The 15,142-nt window shown below is 39.5% G+C and overlaps 1 protein-coding gene across 2 annotated transcripts; it reads right to left on the bottom strand.

Annotated features, from left to right (window-relative positions):
• Positions 1-6,982: 6,982 nt before the first annotated feature.
• On the bottom strand, positions 6,983-14,672 carry SULT1C4 (sulfotransferase family 1C member 4). Of its 2 annotated transcripts, none has more exons than XM_075739349.1 (8): positions 14,607-14,672; positions 12,860-13,037; positions 11,075-11,212; positions 9,687-9,784; positions 9,232-9,358; positions 7,909-8,003; positions 7,512-7,692; positions 6,983-7,351 (listed from the first exon to the last, which is right to left on the bottom strand). In XM_075739349.1, the coding sequence occupies exons 2-8, from the start codon at positions 13,029-13,031 to the stop codon at positions 7,239-7,241; spliced, it is 924 nt and encodes a 307-aa protein (XP_075595464.1). In that variant the 5' UTR covers positions 13,032-13,037; positions 14,607-14,672; the 3' UTR covers positions 6,983-7,238. The 2 variants fall into 2 exon arrangements, with proteins under 2 accessions (XP_075595464.1, XP_010301822.1); XM_010303520.2 differs by lacking the exon at positions 14,607-14,672 and adding an exon at positions 14,108-14,159.
• Between the last annotated feature and the right edge of the window lie 470 nt (positions 14,673-15,142).

Below are 15,142 nucleotides of genomic sequence, written 5' to 3'. Positions count from 1 at the left end.
GGGAGGAGGTTGCGCAGGGAGGTTACGCAGGAAGGCTGCGAGGCGGCTGTGCTCCTGGGGGGGGCTACTGAGGGGTGCGCGCTGCTGCAAGGCGCTTTACGGTGCGGGGGGAACCTCTTATTAGGCTAGCGTGTCTCTCACTGTCGCCATAAGGAGACTATGAGGCGGAGAGCTATGTCCTCAGGCAGGTATTGAAGGGTTGAAGACCTTGTTTTTAATATCTTGATGGAAGTGCACAGCGATTCAGTTATTTATCAAACATTGGATATGAAGGGTTGTACCAGAGCAAACAGCAGAAGCCAGGTGTTACGGCTTGTAGTTCTGTTTTTTTTAATTAAGGGACATTTTTATGGCCATTTGGGTAGGTGTTTGAGGGGAGCAATACCTGCTTTTAAAGTGCACACATTTTTTTATTGCAATCATGCACTTCGATAGTGTCTGAATTATTTTTGACATTTAGTGAGAAGTAATTGATATTTAATGAGAAGTTGCCTGGGAGAAACAACTTAAGCATATTACTCTATTTACAGTTCACTGGATAAATTTTGAACATCACCAAATTAATTATGGTTTCATGAGAAAATACCTATTTTAATAAAGAGTCATGTTAGTCAAAGTGCTGCTCTCAGAAAAATAATTTGCATTTTTCCAAGTTAGTTATTCCTCTTTTAAAATTAAAATGACAAATAGTGACAAAAGGCAGAAAGGTTCTTCACATATACCTCAGAAATTAGTTCCTTGTCTTTTTTTTTTCTCCAATGCCTTCACTGTGCATTATTTATTGTATATTGTAATACATGCAGGTGTGCAACTGCAGCAGGAGCATATGGTTCCACGTGCTCACAGGGGTTGCTGGCAAGGAACGCATGTCCCTAACCAAACCACGAGTAGCTGTTTTTCCATTATTTCTATTATTATACTTTTTGGAAGCCCCACAGGGCACTAAACAGATGAAATCTTCCTTTCCCCATCCACTTTGGGAGACTCTGAACTGGGTACCTACGTCTGCGCTGCTGTGGTCTAACATGGGGATTTCACACAACTTCAAGAAGAGCCTTTCTAGATACAGTCCGTTCAAAACCCTCCTGTGGCAAAAGCTTTTGACCCTAAACTATGCCATACTGTACTGCTCTGTCCTTCCACGTCAATCTCCGATTGAAGTTGGACAACTAGAGAGAAGACTATTGGAAAGTTTACCTTCTTTTTTGGAAAACACCAGGGAAAACAATGTTTCATATAAATCTGTTCTTTCCTTCTATCCCCGGAAAATATATCTTGTGATCCAACTCTTGGGTCATCTCATGACTTAGCCTATGAGGAAATCGATTTTGAAGCTCGTCCAAGGCAGACGCACAAAGGGTTTTCAGATGTGTTTGTACTGAATACAATGAACTACCGACTCACTCATCGCAGACTTTCTGAAACTAACTGATTCTGGCTAGGCAGCACACAGCCCCCGTAGAGCTCCCTGCTTTGGTGAGATAGGTAGTTGACAGAGAGAGGCCAATTCTCCCCTCCCGCCCCCCTCCATTTTGTGCAATGGAATTTAGGTATATTCTACAAATGAGATAAGTCTTGACAGTCTTTCATTCTGGTCTTGAATTGCAACAGCAACTGCAAAGCATCCTGATTAGGGAATAGTTCCTAGAATAACTAGAAGAAAAAATATTGAGGATTTTGAGTGTTGATTGTTTCAACTTGTTACAGTAAAGTAGAAGTTGCTCCATATTTTGTGGGAAAAAAATGTTGATTCATACCTGCAATAGTCTTACATAATTTTCTTAAAGTTTATGAATGGTACATCTTACTTATCTAGAAGGAGCCAGTAATATGATATATATTGCATGCAGCTAATTTGGAGCAAGATAAGTGAGAAAAACAAGAATAATTTATATGCCCCATATATTCTATAATTTTGTTATCTTTGTAAAAGATAATTAGTTCATCTTTTTTAAATAGCATTGTTTTAATGTAAAACAAGATTGCCAAGACCTTTATGAGATGTGTTGGGACAGAGCATCACAAACTTTAAATCCCACTTTCACTGAGAAGCCAAGTCCCATAGGGCTGTGATTATCCCTTCCATCAAGGCAGGGTACAAATGCTTGTTCACTATCATTGGAATTACTAGACCTGCAGGAATTTTCTGAAGAGCACAGAATGAGAAAATTACTGTAATTTTGCAACTGAGGAATGTGTTTCCAGCATACAAGAGCTGATGCTTTAAATACTTGCCACTGTAGAATCTGCCTTTCCAACAGGTTCTGAAGATCACAAACCCTTTTGGTTGTGAACCATGCTGGGCCAGTCAGCATTCTTGCTTTGAACTGCTTTTATGGCTTTTCTACATGAGAAATTAGTATAAAGGAAGGCAGGGTATGAATTTACAGTATGTTAACTATTCTTCTTTGGAAAGTTTAAGTAATTCTCCCTGCCCCGTGCAAATGAACCGTAAATTCTTTGGCTGACTATGGCCATTTTATTGGGTGGGTTCAGGTTCAGTAGGTTCCCACTGGAGTGGAATGGTAAAGGCTACAGGTACAGTGAAAAAGTTAAGAAAGCATAAAAGGGGAGGCTAATCTGAATGTTTATACGAGTAAATAAGATGCAAGGGCAGTACTGTCCCTTGTATTTATCTTAATACCACTTTGTGTGTGAAGGATTTGGTTAGATATTAAAAAAAGAAATTGTATATGTAGTCCTTAATTCTGGTCTTAAATTGCATTAGGAAACTTAGAGGTGAGAAATTTGGTGTTCTGTTACTCATCTGCAAAGCCCACCAAGTCTGTTGAAAGATTAGCATGAAACTGAAACAAGGAAACTAACATTTTGTTTGAGCTCTTAGGGCTGGGTCTGGCTAACAGAACATGAAAGCCCTTTTAACTGCACACAGAGATAGTAGCAACTGTAGATCAGTGAGGGTTATTGGTACTGTTCATCAAGAGGCCCAATTTTAACAATTACAAAAAAAATTAGTTGCCTTCCTTTTTAGATGCCTACATCTATATTGCCTGAACCAGAGCAGGACCCAGTGTGGCTTACTTTTGACATAATCCCTCTGTCTCCATGGTCATGGTAAATGGCTATAGCCCAACTGCGAGCCTTCACAGTCCTAAAGGCAGTCTGAGCTCACACTGCTGATACATACCAGCTGTCCCTGCAGCAGGCTATGCTGAAGCCCTTCTAGAAGATAATCCATGACTAATTTGCCTCTTCAACATTAACCATGGGACACTGCTGCATGACAACATTCCTAGTCCACCTACACAGTGCCTAAGGCTGTGCTTGGTCTGCAGGGCAGGCAGAGCCTTGTTATCCAGCTGAAGCCCATGGCTTTAGGTCTGGCAGCACAGTTTGGTTGCATCCTATGAATATGAAGGGCTTAACTTTCTCTCTCAGTGTGCCTCTAGGCTCACCTATGGCCTACACTGAGACAGGGCTTGCATCGCTTATTGAGGATGTAAGGGAAATGGAAGCTTCAGTCCAGGCTTAAAATATATTGTTAATGCACCTCTGGAAAACTCTGGAATTAATAATTAACCTTACTGTAAAGGTAAGGCTCTTTGTGAACATATTGACATAAGTCATTATTAAAAAAAATATAACGTATATATTATAAGGTAGAATATCCATCTCCTATATGGATAGGACAAATTAAATAAAAATTACGTCCCATCTACGGTCTGTTTCCTAACTGGAGAAACAGTGACTTTCAATCCAAGCATGAAGCAGATCATCTACAGTAAAATTAGTGGAAAGGAAAGCAGTATCCCTCTGTCTTTGAGTGCTAGCTAAGAAGATAGAACAGCTCCCTTCTCTGTCTCTTTCTTTAATTTTTTGAAGCTTGGTGCTTCTTCCATTCTATTTCATAAATGGTTGCATTCCATGTGAAAGTAAAATGGCTCCCCTAGTTGCTATCAACAGTCAAGCTGAAGGGTGATCGTGACCCTAGAATTAATACAGCAATTCCTGTTAAAAAGTCTGTATTGAAGGAGGAATCTTCAGTCATTCCCATGGGAGGATTTGTTTTAGTAGTTGTTAATGCAGAGCTGCAAAACAGAACCATGTGAATGGTTAACATGTATTAATCAACACTGATTTTCAAACATTTGTGAGAGATGAATAACAAAGTTCCTCCACTATCAAAACTCTGCAGGTACGCTTTGTTACAAAAGAAGAGGCAGGCAGTATTGAAGGAGTTGCTGTGGGATTGCATTAGCTAAACTGACAGAAGTTCTTCTTCAACTGACATAGAACAAGTTGCACCTATGTAAGAAGGTTAGTAAAATCATGCATCTAGGTAACTGGATGAAAATAAAGCATAGGTGTATATTCAGGACGTATGTCTGATAAAACGTTGTAGGGAGCTCTGTCACCGTAGTAAACAGAGTCACTTGTTTGCACCAGAAGCTTGGCAATAGTTTAAACTGATTTGAAATAATTTAACTGAACACGTAAAATCTACTTCTGCAGGTGCTCACTGATTTACAGTATCTTATGTAAAAATAAATTAAACCTTTTACCAACTTACGTGAGTATTAGTAAACGATCTCTGTATAAAAACACATCATTTAAAGCTCTTCTGTACATAACAACTGACAATCCTAAAGGTATATAAGTTAAAGTTGCTCTAGATCTAGGGGTCATGCAGTCATCTACCCAGAAATGTATGCACAACTCTATTGACATACACTCGTAATAGACACGAAAGCATGGTAGTCTCCAGGCCCATTGAGGGATGCATACAGCTTATTAACCCCTTTCCCAAACTTTCCTGGTAACTACAGATCCAATCATTTTCACTGGTAACAATTCACTGTTCCCTGTAGTTTTACAATGGTATAATTAATAACATTTTGCAAATTATGACTGAATCCACAGGTTGATCTCTCTCAGCTACTGTGGCTTGAGAGGGCATAAAAAGCAGAAACATCCCACATTTCTGTCCCCCTGCCAGCTGTATTTTGTCATAAAGGTTAACATTTCTGTCTTTGAATATATAAAAGAATAATATCAATAGGATAAGAAAAGCCAGTTTTTATGCAACCACACATCCAGTGCTTTCTCCTCCCCCCCCCCCCCCCTTTTTTTTTTTCTAGGACTGCACTCTGACCTGTGTTACTTTTTATCTGTTTTCCGGAGCAGCTGAATTGCAGCTGGGTGAAGGGTTACCTACAGAAGTGAGAGCAAAGGTGACTTTCCTGAGGTGATATGAGCCTCTTATTACATGGTGCCTCTATCCTTGCAGTGGCTATGCAACTCCCTTTCAGACCAGGTTTCAGGCATCATCAGCATTTTGCACTTCTGGTAGATTGAGAGATTTTAAAGGAGAAACAAATAGGTCATCTGTGCGACCTTTTGTACAGCACTGCTCATAAAATGTCACCGAACTACTGAGTTAAGCATGTTTTCCATTTACTGATGGCTCTTACGACACTGTATAAGGATTAGACTGACGAACTGAGCTGACTCACATGGTTTCATGGAGTGACCCAAGAGCATGGAAATGTCAGAGAGCAGGCAACGCCTTTTACTTATACTGGCAATAGTAAGATAGCAAATCAAGTTAATAAAAAACAAAAGAAACAAGTAGCGGAAAGCTCCTCGGGCTGATATTTAGCCTTGCTGTGATGAACAGCAGCACTTCTGCCAGATGCTTTTTTCTCAGGTAGTCAATTTACTGAGACATCCTTTATTTGTGAGCAGGAATCTCTGTTGACCTAGAGCTCTTCAGATACCTATGTTTGTATGAGTGTAGCAAATGTGTGATTCTAGTTCCAGTGTTTCCTGCATTTTGAGGGGAAACTCGATGGGCCAGGATCTGACAAAGTAACTCCTACATTTAACAGGAAGTCTTTTGTTTGTTTCCAAACTTGATTCAAGATATTGCTGCCCTTTAGAGAACTGCGTTCACTTTAGATATTTGGAGTAAATCGGTATCCTGAAATGGACTGTGCATGTTGACAGCTGCTCCTATTATTAAATCCTTGGAACTCTCCACAGGCCAAAGAGAAAATAGCCCCAGCAAACATTTTCTGTGTTAAAGTAGACTGAACTAAATGAGACTTAAGGCAGTATTTTCCTTCAGCTGCTGTAGTCTATGTTGTTTTCTCTCTGACATTCAGAGTGCAAACCCAGTTCTGCAGGAACTTTTGGGGCTATTTTTGTGTGCCAGGCTCAATGGTGGCACTTTAAAACCAAAAGTGGTTTGGTAACAGTTGTCTATGATTAAGTGGGCTACAAATCGCTTTAGTTAATTTCCCACAAGCTCAATGCATGGCTATAGTGCTGGTACTAATGCTAAAGCAGAACTGGTCTTTATTTGATAATATTGACTAGGCTCTATTGTAACTAAGAGCCCTCAACAGGATGTTTGTATGTTTGGTTAACAAGAGAAAAGTGAAGAAAAGGAGGAGGTAATAACGTGATGTGTCTGATGAGAACTTTTACAGTGGTGAGGAGGGAAACGGTATATGCAGCATGGACTCTTGATCTGGTTCATACCAACTATCAGAATTCTCCAAACGTTAACAGAAGACTATCCTATCTGTTTCAACAGGCAACAGTGAGAAAAGCTTCTTGTCTCAATCCAGTAGGGACTACTGCCTCCACAGCTGGCTTGTAGATAAATGCCTCTATGTAGCCCTGCAGCAAGTTTTATCAAAGGAAATAATGGGTGTTCAGTGTTTTTGGGAATGTTGTTTTCATCTCAACGGCATTTATGCTGTTCAGCTTAAAACAACAGAAGAAGAAAATTATTCTACTTTATGCATTTCTGTTGTTCTGTTTATACTTGACCACTTTTAAGTTTGTTTATTGTTATTTATTGATTTATGTTGGTACAACCTGTGAATAACACACCCACACCTGTTCCACTCATTTAACACAGTTTTTTCGTATTGGTTCCTAATTTCTGTTAGAGGTTGATTTGACAATGCCAGCAATATCAACTGCAGTTTTACAAAGACAAAAACGCAAAGCATGTATGAAATATTTTTATTAATACTGAAAGTTACTGTGGGAGAGATAAATGAGAAGTATCCAGTGGGATTATTTTCTTCAGGGAGACGAACCTAAACTTCCACATAATTTGGACACTCTCACAATAATGAAAAATCAGTGGTGTGTGAAAGAGAGATATTGAAATCTTGGGGATGCAGGCATTTTGTAAAGGAAAAGCAAAATATATAAAATGGAAAAGGCTGAAGATCGTAGAGAATAATTCCCATTGCTAATAATCACAATTCCATGCGAAAAACAAGAGAGGTATCAGCCATTTTCTTCTTATAATCTTCATCAAATTTCTTATTCTGTGCCACAGTGAAATAATTCTTCCAGTCCCCAACAACGCCTAAGAAACAGCAAAGCAAAAAAAGAAAAAAGATTAATTTACCAATATTTCCTGAAGCCCATTAGCCATGGCTCACTAGATGCTTGTACTTCCAAAGTTGATTTCAAAACAGAATGGCAACCAGGAACACACAGTTGATGCCGGTAACAAACCTCAGTACCTTTTCTCATGAATGGGGAAACTGAGTGATCCATTATTCCCTGAAACTCTTTAGTGTAGTTTGCCATGGGATTTTCCTTCATTATCTCAAACGAGGTGTTATGGAGTATCTTGTTTAGAACCTCCTGATTCACATCCTTCTCCAGGAAATTCAGAATCTTCTCAATTTCTTGCATTGGATTCTGCAGAGAGAATAACATGGAATAAGACACAGCGCCAGGATAAGCAAAGAAATCAAACATAGTGTTCAAGTTGCAATTGTTTTCAGGGTGAGAAGATCAGGTTATCTGAAAATTTACTGATACAGCTGGCATTATAACAGAAAACTGTTGATCGTAGGTAGTATCTACTGGACTTGCAGATTTCAGAGCTCTATAAACACACATTCAGCCTTTTACCTCCTTCATATCTTCATAGAAGAGGTAGAGAATACGGTGCTTATCTTTTGCCTTCCACCATCCTTTTACATGGTCATACCAGGAACCCCAGAGCACTGAAAAAGGAATAACATTACCAGCAGCTATAAATGCCCAAACTGTCTTTTGGTATCTGTGGCACTCATGTTTCCTTTATAACCAGTGTCTGGGCATTTCCCAGCTGGTTTTGAATCACTGTGGCCATGCCTGCTGTGCTCTATGCTTATCACACCATTCATGCTATTAATCCCTCAGGCGTGTGGATGCTCAGAGCAAGAGTCGTGAAACTTTACAGGGCAGCAAATGCAGATGCTTACCCCTAAATGAAAAATCCAGGCTACCTTTATGGCTGACAAACAGACGTTTCCAGAGTGATTCATCTGATCAGCTGGACAAGACCAGTCTTAATTGGACTGGCTTTGAGCAGGAGTTTGGACCAGATCGACACCAAAGGTCCCTTCCAACTTGCATTATTCTGGGATTCTAACTGGTTTAAATATTTGCAATACTTTCAGAAGTGCCTCTTTATCTCCAGTAAGTATCAAGATGACTAGCTTGGACAGAGGTAGCTATGTTCTAATGTCTGCACTGAGACAGATGGCTCCCAGCTGAACTGGTCAAACACAAGACACAAGACACAAATTCTCCTTTAGACATGAGACTCTCCAGCTGGTTCAGACAGTGGTGTTTCTAGGCTTACATGGTGGCAAAAATATTAAGGACCTATGGAAGCTTTACTGACCAAAACTGCAGACTGCCATCCACCTGAGGAGGTTTTCTTGGATATGAACACCTCTTTTAGAAAGGGAAGAATCAGCTCCTGGGGTTGCCTGTCTTTAGCTAGATAACTGGCTTTTTATACAGATCAATTTAGGTAAAAAAACTCCCTTAACTCAAATTCACACCACACATTTCTACACAAAATTAAACCTTGGTTTCTTGTATATCAGGCTAGAGTAAAACCAATTAAACCACCGTTCCTTCCCGTCTGGCTTCCAAGCAGGTTTCTTTTAACCTCAGAAAGAAGAGATTAAGCCTGAAAATTGTCACATATGTTTCTGAATGATAATAGAATAAAAAGCAGCATTTTTTTTTTTTCAAAATAGGAATGTAAAGATACAACTAATCCTTTAGGTACGAATAAAACCACATGAATGAAGATAAATTACTACTGAAAGACAGTAGATACCCTTCCATAGAGTGTCAGCACTGGATTTCAAACCATAGCTGAAATAAATAAATCAATGGTGTCATGCATTTTTTAAATGAACAAAATATTTTATATAACTGATTGCAGTTCTTCACCTTTTCCAGTCATGAATTTCTCCATGAACTCCTCCCAGGTTCCTGGATCAGGCATTGCTTTATTCATTCTGTGGAAATGGTAGTATGACACCAGGTTGTCTTTTGCATTTCTTGCCACATAGATCATCTTTATCAATATGAAAAAGAGAGAGAGAGAGAGAAAGAAATTAACTTACACATGCTTATATAGATACTGAGCATCTCCTGGAGTTTTCTCTTGGAGCCTGATGGCAGAGGCTTAAGAGATTTTGCTTTGAAGCTGCCATTTTCTGAAATCCAACTCAGCTAACTTAGTCATGACTTCTTTAGTTTTGCACAGGCTTTGCACATTAAAGGCAAAAATATCTGGGGAGACTTTTAGGTTTCACAAAGACTCTGGAAACCATACTCAGTCCTGGTTTATGTCACTTTCTTTCCAAGTGAAGTAGAATTGAGTCCTACCTCTTCAGCCTTACCTTACAGTTTTGTTCCCAGAAGGAGGGAGGCACCAGCTGCGCAGGGAGATGAGTTTTTATTGTTCGTGGAGAAGGCATAGCTTCAGCTAACTCCAGGCCTGTGGGATGTTTCATTATGAGATGTGACTTGTCCTCTAAATTGCACTAGCATTTCTTTGCTTTTATCATATGTGGGATTTTGACTGTGACTTTTCAGCAGTTCACCTTGCAACGATCATTCATCTCCAAAGCAATTACACAGCAGTGCAACATATACAACATTGCACAAGCACCTTCAGTGTTTCTAGAGAAATTTTTACCTATGTATTCAAGGAGGAAAGAAGGAACACTGACTCATATCTTCTTCTTGCTTTCTTGGGCCCATGTCTGACCCCTGCATTCCAAGGGATAATCGTGAATACTAATTTATATTCACCCAACCAATGTTTTTCCTTCACAATGTTTAGTGATCTCCTTTCACTTTGCAAGGAAGAAATTTTTGTTTCTTTCTAGGATACGACAAGAATAGACTGGCCAACTAGACTTTCTGGATAGCATGTAAAGAGAAACTAGGAGACTAATGGGCAGTGGATTTTGAGTAGTTATGGATATATGGGAATAATTAGGAAAATCTGGTGATATGTGGAGATGTGTTATCCCCTCCCTCCCTCCCTTTTAAACATCTATCATGACCTCTATCATTTTTTTTTCCTGTCATCATCTGTCATCCTCTTATCATTTTTTTGTCTCTGTGTTAACACAGTCTAGCTTAGAACATAAAAAGTAGCACTTCTGCTGCAGAGTTTCTCAAGCTTTTTAGCATTAAATGTGAAGAGAGTTTGACTTAAAGATTTGTGTGGAACAGGAGCCCTTGCTGGCAGAGGACTCTAGTAGGAAACTGTCTTTGCAAAACAGTTAGGCCTGCTGGTTGCCTGAACACCCATAGCTTGTTTAGATGACTAGACCCTAGAATTTAACAGCAGTTACTCAAAACAGTAGCAAAATCACTGAAAACATTGTCCACCTTTTGGGAATACATCTACGACATAGGTTTCTCTTCCATACAGCTCCTAATCTGAGAATGGGATTCAGTTGCCCCCACATTGCCATTTTATGCATATCTGCTGCTGTTTTAGGTACTGTGGAGTATCACACACAGCTTTCAGATGCCACTCCAGGACAGCATGGTCTTCAGTAGCACCTGAGTCACATCTGCCAGCCTTGCATCAACTTGAGTAGCACTAGATATTTCTGTTAAAGCGACTGAGCTGATCCCTAATACCCAACGCAGTGCATAGTTCAGTGACAAAGTAAGTGGGACTTTTCATAGGAAACCTGTGGCATCAGCACTGGGTGCTTGTTTTGTTTTCATTTTGTCTAAAATACAAACCTATTTGTGTAATATTCACCTGAGTAACTCACAGCTGGAGACTCTTGGATAGACCATTCAAGGAAGGGATGGCGTCTGTAAGTAGTGGCGCGTCTACACTTCTCAACATCTCCATTTTGTTGAATCATATCCACTATCTCCTGTGTCCATGTGGTACCTGAAAATGTCAGTGTTTAGAGGTTTCCCTCAGGGATAGCGACAAGTTTCTTCTGCTAGGGAACTGAAAGCCAGAAGGATGGACTCCGTATTAAAGGAGGAAGGAACAGCACAGGAGATGATGCACAAAGTGGAAAGAGAGCATAATGGAGGAAAAATGCATAATTATGAATACAAAGGTAGTTCCCAAAGCACAATTTCAGGGATTCCATTTTAGACAGGGTTCTTCTTGCCAATAGAAATAGCCTCCACCCCCCATGCCAGTAATGAAAAAAGCTCTGGGATAAACTAACTATTATTAGTTGGAGATTGTATTATTTGCAGAGAGGAATGAAATTCCCTCCTTCCAATTTGCATACCTCACAAAATTTTGGGTATTATTTCCAACATTTGTTTTCATCCTGAATTTGAATGAAAAAATGAAATACCTAACCTTTGAGTGAGTAAATATTTCATACAGTTTGAAGAAATAAAAAAGTTGCAGTATTTTCAACATTCCCATTTGAAATGCTCTAATCAAGGTCAGTACAACATTTCATCTGCCTGAGCTACTGCAGCATCTTGTAAGAGTATTGTGTCTCTCATGTGCCTCTTTTCCTTTATAGCCATGATCACTGGGTTAACCACATCTCCTCCAAGATACTGTGGCAGGTCAGCTACAGAACAAGCTAAGGGATAACTTGGAAAGCAATATGTGGGTTGGAAACTCAGCCCTTCTTAAGATGCTTGAACTGTGCATCTCTGGCAGATACAACATAATGTCAAATGGAGTCCTAACTATTTCTTTTCAGTTCAATGACTGAGAGGTTTTAATCCAAAGTGGGTAAAATAAATACAGGAAATAAATAAAAAGCTTTCAGAGTTTAAAAAAATAGTGTTGGGTTTTTTTTTTTTTATTAATTTTTTTCCCTACTGAAAAAAAATACTTCAAAATTCTTGCTAATTCAAGTAATTAATTTATTTATGATCATCAAATGTTCCTGAATATGCTCCTGAATCCCTTAATCTGTACATGTTTTTATTCATCCAGGAGTAATATTGATGCTTGTTATTCATTGTTTTCCTGTGCAGTAAGTATAAAGGGTTTGATCAAGAGGAGAAATAGTAATGAGGTAAGTGGCCAATCACTGAATAAAATACCAGATAGCTAATATTAATGGTGGGTATTTTATTTTGTTGGCTGAAATTATCAAGTGAATGTGGTTATTGCATTAAAATAATTAACCCATTTTCAGAAATCAGTACTGGCTTACACACCAAGTCATTCCTTAAATACATAATACAATCCATAGCTGTTAGTCAGTTTCTATTATTTCTTAGTAATGATGACTTTTACTAGGCTTTGTTAAATCATTACCTATTGTGGAAAACTTCTATTGTTGCCATTAATATGTATGTAGTCTAAATGAAAGGAAACATTAACTAATGTTAAGTGATTTGACCATTTGAAATTCAATAATAACAGACAGTTGTAACTTCTGCCGAAGAAGTCAGAAGTTATTAGTCACAGCTGACAGAGCTTCACATCTTTAGAATATGTCTGGTTTGGGATTAAACAAATATCAGTCACAATAGAAAAGCAGAATTTTCAATTCCAACAATCAGCACCATCCCAAACTTTTCTATTCTGTTTTCTACCCACACCAACCTGCTTTTGCATAGGTTGCGATGAGCAGATCGTCAGGTCTGGCTTTGAATTTCCACACTTGGTCCCATGTGCTGCACATTGATTTTATGAAGGGAATACCTTCCACTTCACCTATCTCAGCTCGGGGCACCATCTCTGTCAGACTCAAATCTTCCATTTTATCCAGGGCCATTGAGCACTGCATAAAGAAAGAAAGGTTTGGAGTTAACATGGTTGCTCTGAAAAAAAATCTAAATGTACTCATCCATTCTTGAGGTTTCTTTAATTGACTGAATTCCATGTCCTCTCATTTCTTTGGCTATGATTTGGCCTATCTAGATCCATACATAGACTCCTTAAAACTGGATCTAATTTTCAGAGTGCTTGGTATATCAGAATAGAATAGAATCATAGAATGGTTTGGGTTGGAAGGGACCTTAAAGACCATCTAGTTCCAACCCCCCTGCCATGGACAGGGACACCCTCCACTAGACCACGTTGCCCAAAGCCCCATCCAACCTGGCCTTGAACACTTCCAGGGATGGGGCATCCACAGCCTCTCTGGGCAACCTGTTCCAGTACCTCACCACCCTCACAGTAGAGAATTTCTTTCTAACATCTAATCTAAATCGACCCTCCTTCAGCTTAAACCCGTTACCCCTTGTCCTGTCACTACACTCCCTGACAAACAGTCCCTCACCAGCTTTCCTGTAGGCCCCTTCAGGTACTGGTAAGCTGCAATTAGATCTCCCTGGAGCCTTCTCTTCTCCAGGCTGAACAACCCCAACTCTCTCAGCCTGTCCTCATAGCAGAGGTGCTCCAGCCCTCTGATCAGCTTTGTGGCCCTCCTCTGGACTCGCTCCAACAGCTCCATGTCTCTCCTGTACTGGGGCCCCCAGAGCTGGACGCAGTACTCCAGGTGGGGTCTCACAAGAGCAGAGGGGCAGAATCGCCTCCCTCGACCTGCTGGTCATAACCACATTGCTGGTGGTGGTTCTCAGCATCTCTAAAAAATCACTCTGTTTACTTAGATACAAAAAGAGGAAAAAAAGCCATTATTCCCATTTTTAAGCATTTTACCAAGCATATTTTTGTGAAATTCTGACCCTAAGTATGTGGCCTTTGAAAGGCAAGAGAAAGTAATCAGAGGTGTGACTCAAAAGAGGGCAGAGCATAAGAGCTCCCCCTGAATTTGGCATACAGGACCCAACCCTTCTTAAAGAACATAAACAGAAATGCCTGGTAACACCCTTTGGGCCTCATACTCACAAAAATATTTGCAAAGCTTTTCTCTGTTTCGTTCCTGGAGCTTTTCACTCTGAGAGCTTTTTGCTGTATATTGAAATTTATTGCAGATAAATAACCTGAACTAGATAAATTATTAACTAAAGGTTGTTAGACTTTAATGATTTAAATCGATCTAGTTAACTCTAGTGCCTATTGTACAGTTTTACAGTAACTAGTTATTGATTTCTGGATTTCTGTCAAGGAGGCCTCTTCTTAGCCATAACCTTCAGAGCTCCAGAATCTGATCAGAGGAAAGTTCTGCTTAAAGGGAGGCTACAGAAATAATCTCAATTAAAAATATCAGCCAGAAAAGAGAAAACACCTTTCAATCCCAACAGCAAACATTGCCTAAAATCTCCTTTAGTTTCCTTGTTTACTCACACCAGATTTCACACAGATTCAGTCAGAGCGAGAGGTTGGGTTGGTGGTTGGGCAGTGATCCAAGAAATTTTTTTAAAAAAAGAAGTGAAAAGAAACTTGCCAGAGAATTTTTCCTGCTTGAATGTCTTCAGTCCTTGGCTGTATTGATGACTGTATGCCCACTTAGATCTTCAGGCAGAAGTAGAATGAAAGCCTGGGTGGAGTTTCTAGTCCTCCTATGAATGTGAGGAGAGCAAAGGAGGAGGTACAGCAGCAGTCAACAGCTGAACATTTTTTCTGGCTTGGTTTATGAACACCTTTCTAATCCTGTGAAGGAAAAGTACTTTGAATTTTCATCTAGTGGAAGGTGTCCCTGCCCATGGTAGGGGCTTGAAACTAGATGATCTTCAAGGTCCCTTCCAACCCAAACCGTTCTCTGATCTATTCCATGATCTATCATCTGAAGTATGTTTCTTTACTACAACATTAAATGTCAGTCAGTAGTTCCAGCAAGATTAGTTTAACTTGTCTCTGTCATTGTCAACAATCTTGGAACAATTCATTTTCTCACTAATATTTAATCTAAACTGCCTAATAGTTATTATTTGTTAATACCTAAGATCAATGGGACTGAATGAATTCAAAGTAACTTGGTTC

The sequence above is a fragment of the Balearica regulorum genome, chromosome 1 (genome assembly GCF_011004875.1).
Source record: "Balearica regulorum gibbericeps isolate bBalReg1 chromosome 1, bBalReg1.pri, whole genome shotgun sequence".
NCBI lineage: Eukaryota > Metazoa > Chordata > Aves > Gruiformes > Gruidae > Balearica > Balearica regulorum.
The sequence above is the reverse complement of the archived record's forward strand: the minus strand, read 5'-3'. Positions and strand labels throughout refer to the sequence as shown.